The sequence below is a fragment of the Nicotiana attenuata genome, chromosome 12 (genome assembly GCF_001879085.1).
Source record: "Nicotiana attenuata strain UT chromosome 12, NIATTr2, whole genome shotgun sequence".
In the NCBI taxonomy this organism is placed as follows: Eukaryota; Viridiplantae; Streptophyta; class Magnoliopsida; order Solanales; family Solanaceae; genus Nicotiana; species Nicotiana attenuata.
In genome coordinates, this window is record NC_032000.1 from 45,015,316 (window position 1) to 45,020,142 (window position 4,827).

General features: G+C 33.1%; 1 protein-coding gene across 1 annotated transcript; it reads left to right on the plus strand.

Moving 5' to 3' along the window:
• Positions 2,203–3,949, plus strand: LOC109236255 (polygalacturonase-like). The gene is made up of 4 exons (XM_019402450.1): positions 2,203–2,637; positions 3,017–3,306; positions 3,403–3,631; positions 3,731–3,949. The coding sequence occupies exons 1-4, from the start codon at positions 2,203–2,205 to the stop codon at positions 3,947–3,949; spliced, it is 1,173 nt and encodes a 390-aa protein (XP_019257995.1).

Sequence of the window (4,827 nt, forward strand, 5' to 3'; positions counted from 1 at the left end):
ATTGATTTCAGGATTCGAACCCGTAACCTATATATCACACAAATTAAAGATAACTCTACTGTTGCTTCAAAGCTCTCCTTCAAAGCAAACAAATGACACTTTGAGATATATTAATAAACGAAGAAAATTACAGTTATGACCATTAGTATCTTGTCCAAAATAGTTGCATCATACAAGTTGCAAGCATGCAGAAAGGAGACGTGAAAAAGGGATTACTACAGTCCACATATTTCATGCATGCACGTATCCTTGTTTTTGGGATTCCATGTTAGCTTTTGTTAAAGTATATATAAAGTCAGTATAATTGAATTTATTGTACTACTTTACCATTTCAAAGCCACTAGCTAGCTACATAGGTTAGGACAATTGCCATCAGATCTTAAAGTCCTCTTTTGTTTTGGTTCAAAGTTTTCAATAAGTTAGTAAATACTTCAACATGTTTAATTTGGAGAATTAATGCAATCACTTCAACTTTATAATCAAAGATTGTGACATGACTTCTACCTGGAAGATAAAATGCATATTCTTTCAAAGAGTTTAAGTTATACATTCATACTGTGTAAACTTTTACACCACCAACAGAGGCGTACGCAAGATTTCTTATAAACGGTGTCGATATTCACATATAGTCTTAGTGCATTGTTCTTGTGGAGTCTTAAGTTAGAAACGGCCTTGAGTTCAATTTACTTAACCACAATTTTTTACAAGAGGCTCTTCAAGTATTTGCTAAAAAATGTTCTAGTTGAGGTTCGAACCTCCGACCTCTTAAAATAAAACAAGGAACCTAACCAGCATTCAAGTGGTGTCATTTTATTTTTATTATTCGTTTCGACACAGTATAGCAATATATGCTTAGTAAAATTTTCCGACGAAGCGGTGTCGCATGATACCGCTTTGTTCGACGTATCTTTGCCCCTGACCATCAAGTCACCTAAAGGATATCAACAGGTAAACTTTCTTAAAATGTGTGAATCGTAATCTTGAAAATAAAACAGAAAACCTAAACCATGTATGTAAAAGTGACCTGATGATGTCAAAATTTCTGTGTTTCTAAGTATAATAATGGTGAATTGGTCCTTTCTAGATTTTCATATGTAAAGTTATGTCAATATAACCATACGTGTGCTTTTGCTTAAGCTCAACTATTGCTCCCAAATACCTAGTAGGCTATGTTCCTCATAGACTAAAATAATCCATGAACCACAAGGAATCTCCTTATCCATAAACAACAGTCAACTTAGGAACTCAAACTTGTAATAGTATCCACCTAATATATTTTTTGACCCGTTCCCCTATACTTAGTTCCTAATTCAATAGGAGTACTTAGTAATTAATACATGCACGTGATTTTAGAGCTTCACCTAATAATGCATTGCCAAATTAACAGTGCTATGTAAAATTTCAATATATCAAATGGAAGGATCAATTCCTTTAATTGTTTTAATTTGTAAATGCATTTTAGAAACAACAAAATAGCCTTCTCATGTCATTTTATTAATTCCCTCTTGAAGTGTCTGTTGGACAAGTTTTAATTTTAAATGGGAAAAGGAGGGATGCAAAGCGTTATGGGTGTTAAATTTATGTCTTTTAAGTCTTTATAGGAGTATATAATAAAACATTACAAGACATTTAATTAATATTCAAATGTATAAGAAACATAAGCTGCTCATCTGTTTTAACTTCCCCCCCTCAGTTTTCTCCTTGAAATAAGGTGCCAACAATAATTGGTAGATTTTCCCCTGTGATTGAGTATGTTGCGTAGGTATCTCAAGTCTTATTTTCCCAAATTCCTACATGACCAAATAGGGAGAAAAACCCACTACTCCGCCCGGTAGCGTAGCAATATACAGTGAAGAGTGGTCAGTTGAACACCTTTCATCGAAAAATTATATATTATGTATATAAAAGATTATACTGCGTATATAAATCAAAAATTGCTTTTTATACGTGTATATTAAATCTTGAACACCCTTAGTGAAATTTCTGGCTTCGCCACTAATCCGCCCCAAAACCTAACTTTCATTGAAGCCTAAAAGCGTCTATTAAAAAAGTTTACGTTTTTTAACTTCTATTTTTTTCATGAAAATACAACACTGATATTGGCACACAAATAACCCAAAGCCTATTAATATCCCTCTAAACAACTCAAACTCCTCATCACTTTTCCAAGCCCACATCTAGAAAACAAAAATGTTGAGCAAAATGAGTCCCTTAGCAATTTTCCTAATTCTCTTCATCTTCCTTTTCCACTTATCAGCAGCAGCAAATACTATGTACAATGTCCAAACATTTGGAGCAAAATCCAATGGAAAAACTGATTCATCAAAAGCATTTCTTAGTGCATGGACTGCAGCCTGTGCATCTACTAGCGCGGCCACTATTTACGTGCCACGTGGAAGTTACTTGATTCGTAATGCATACTTTTATGGCCAAACATGCAAGAGCAAGGCTATTACTATACGTATTGATGGCACTCTCTTAGCTCCCTCTGATTATAATGTAATTGGAAATGCTGGAAATTGGATCAAATTCGAAAAAGTTAAAGGTGTTTCCATCTATGGTGGAACCTTTGATGGTCAAGGTGATGGCCTTTGGGCTTGCAAAACCTCCGGCAAGAATTGTCCCGAAGGCACCACGGTATGTTTTGTTATACTCCTTTGTTGTTTCATTTTATCTAACATTATTACTATCTGTCGAGTCAAAGAAGTTCTTTTTACGATTATTGTCTCAAGTGATTTTTTCAAATAATTTTAAAATTATTAATTATTGTGACTCATAGTACTTTTATTTAGTTTCAAAATTTGTAAATATTATTTCAAAAAATTTGAAATTCTATGTCGTGTTTATAACATAAATTGAATCGGAGGGAATACTTTATTCCAGTTCAAGCTATTATAAGAATGCTCTAAAAGAGAGGAAAAAACCCTAGAAATTTGCAATTTACTAGAGAGTTTTGATGGTTTGTTTCATCAAACAATCATCTTTGTTTCAATTTGACATTTAAATTTTGGTGCAGGCACTGGCCTTTTACAACTCGAACAACATCATAATCAATGGAGTAACTGCACAAAATAGCCAAATGTTTCACATTTTGGTAGATGGATGCAAAAACGTGAAGCTACAAGGAGTAAAGGTCTCAGCTCCAGGAAACAGCCCTAACACCGATGGAATTCATGTACAATTATCGACAGGAGTCAGTATTATGAACTCTCATATTGGTACTGGAGATGATTGTATTTCAATTGGCCCTGGAAATTCTAACTTATGGATTGAAGGCATTGCTTGTGGCCCTGGTCATGGAATCAGGTTTGGAACATAATATCAAATACCTATTTAATTAGTAAGTTTAATGATAAATGATTTTTGATTGGCTTATATCCAAATTAATTGAAATTGGTGCAGCATTGGAAGCTTAGGTTGGAAATTACAAGAGCCAGGAGTCCAAAATGTGACAATAAAGAGTGTTACCTTCACTGGAACAGAGAATGGTGTGAGAGTGAAAACTTGGGCAAGGCCTAGCAATGGATTTGTTAGAGGTGTTCGTTTTCAGCATATAGTTATGACTGATGTTCAAAATCCTATTATTATTGACCAAAATTACTGCCCTAATCATGAAAGTTGTCCTCATCAGGTAATAATTAAACATTTAAACTTAGCATAATGACGATAAGATTTATGATAAAATTAGATCATGTTCCCTTAATCTAATATTATATTTTCGTTTTTTTAGGGATCGGGCATAAAGATAAGTGATATAACGTATCAAGATATACATGGAACATCAGCTACAGAAGTTGGAGTGAAATTTGATTGTAGCAAAGTGAATCCATGCAGTGGAATAACACTTGAAAATGTGAATCTAAGTTACAACAATCATCCAGCTGAAGCTTCATGTGTTAATGCTGGAGGAAGAGCTTCTGGTTTAGAACAACCTACGAGCTGCTTATAAGAAAATATTAAATAATAATTATTTATTTGTATAATATCATTCTATATACTTTCACAAGATGAAAATAAAGTTGTGGTTTATATCTTATTAAGAACACTGTATACTAATGTTAAAAATTCAATATATATATCTTGCAAAAGTAAAGAAAATGTAGATTATTGGATTTTCTTGGTTATATTTGTACTGTTTCCTAAGTGATCTATGCCTCATGCAACAATTAATGTTTATGAAATGCGCAACACGATCGCGTCTCTTCTGGGACTTTTATCTCATGCAACGACATATATAGGATTGTTTATAAGTAGCATCGATATTTGAAGAAATGAATAAATTCTTATGTTGATAACAAGCATTATGTTATAAATAGAATAAAATTTATGGTGAGTGTCTATATTTAGAGAGATTCTAGGGTTCATTGCTTGGTGGCTAAGTCACCATCTCCCTATAAATAGAGAGTTCTATTCTATTGTAATTCATCCCAAAATTCAATAAGAATTTCCCCTCTCTCTTTTTCTCTGCAATACTCTTCTTCTTCTTTTATTGTTTCATAACACGTTATCAGCACGAGACTCTAACTAATTGCGTAGAAGCTTTGGGATTGAGCATAATGATTGTCAATTGTTCCATGAACTTCCTCCATGATTAAATTCTGAATATAAGGTAAGTATTTTACTTTTCTCTTTGAAATTCTTGAAATTCTATAATTTGATTTTATATACAAGCAAAGACAATAAAGTTTGATTATAACTCTAATGGAGTTTGTAAGAAATTATAACCACCTGAAGTGGTAAAATTTCTATGCCTTGCCATGATCAAAGTCATGTATGATTGTGGGCAAACAATTGAAAACCCGTCCCATTGAATTTGCTCCATTCTCA

Coding starts and splice junctions, on each gene's coding strand:
- LOC109236255 (XM_019402450.1), top strand. CDS start 2,203: ATGAGTCCCTTAGCAATTTTCCTAATTCTCTTCATCTTCCTTTTCCAC. Junction 2,638..3,016: donor ATTGTCCCGAAGGCACCACG/GTATGTTTTGTT, acceptor ATTTTGGTGCAG/GCACTGGCCTTTTACAACTC. Junction 3,307..3,402: donor GGCCCTGGTCATGGAATCAG/GTTTGGAACATA, acceptor AAATTGGTGCAG/CATTGGAAGCTTAGGTTGGA.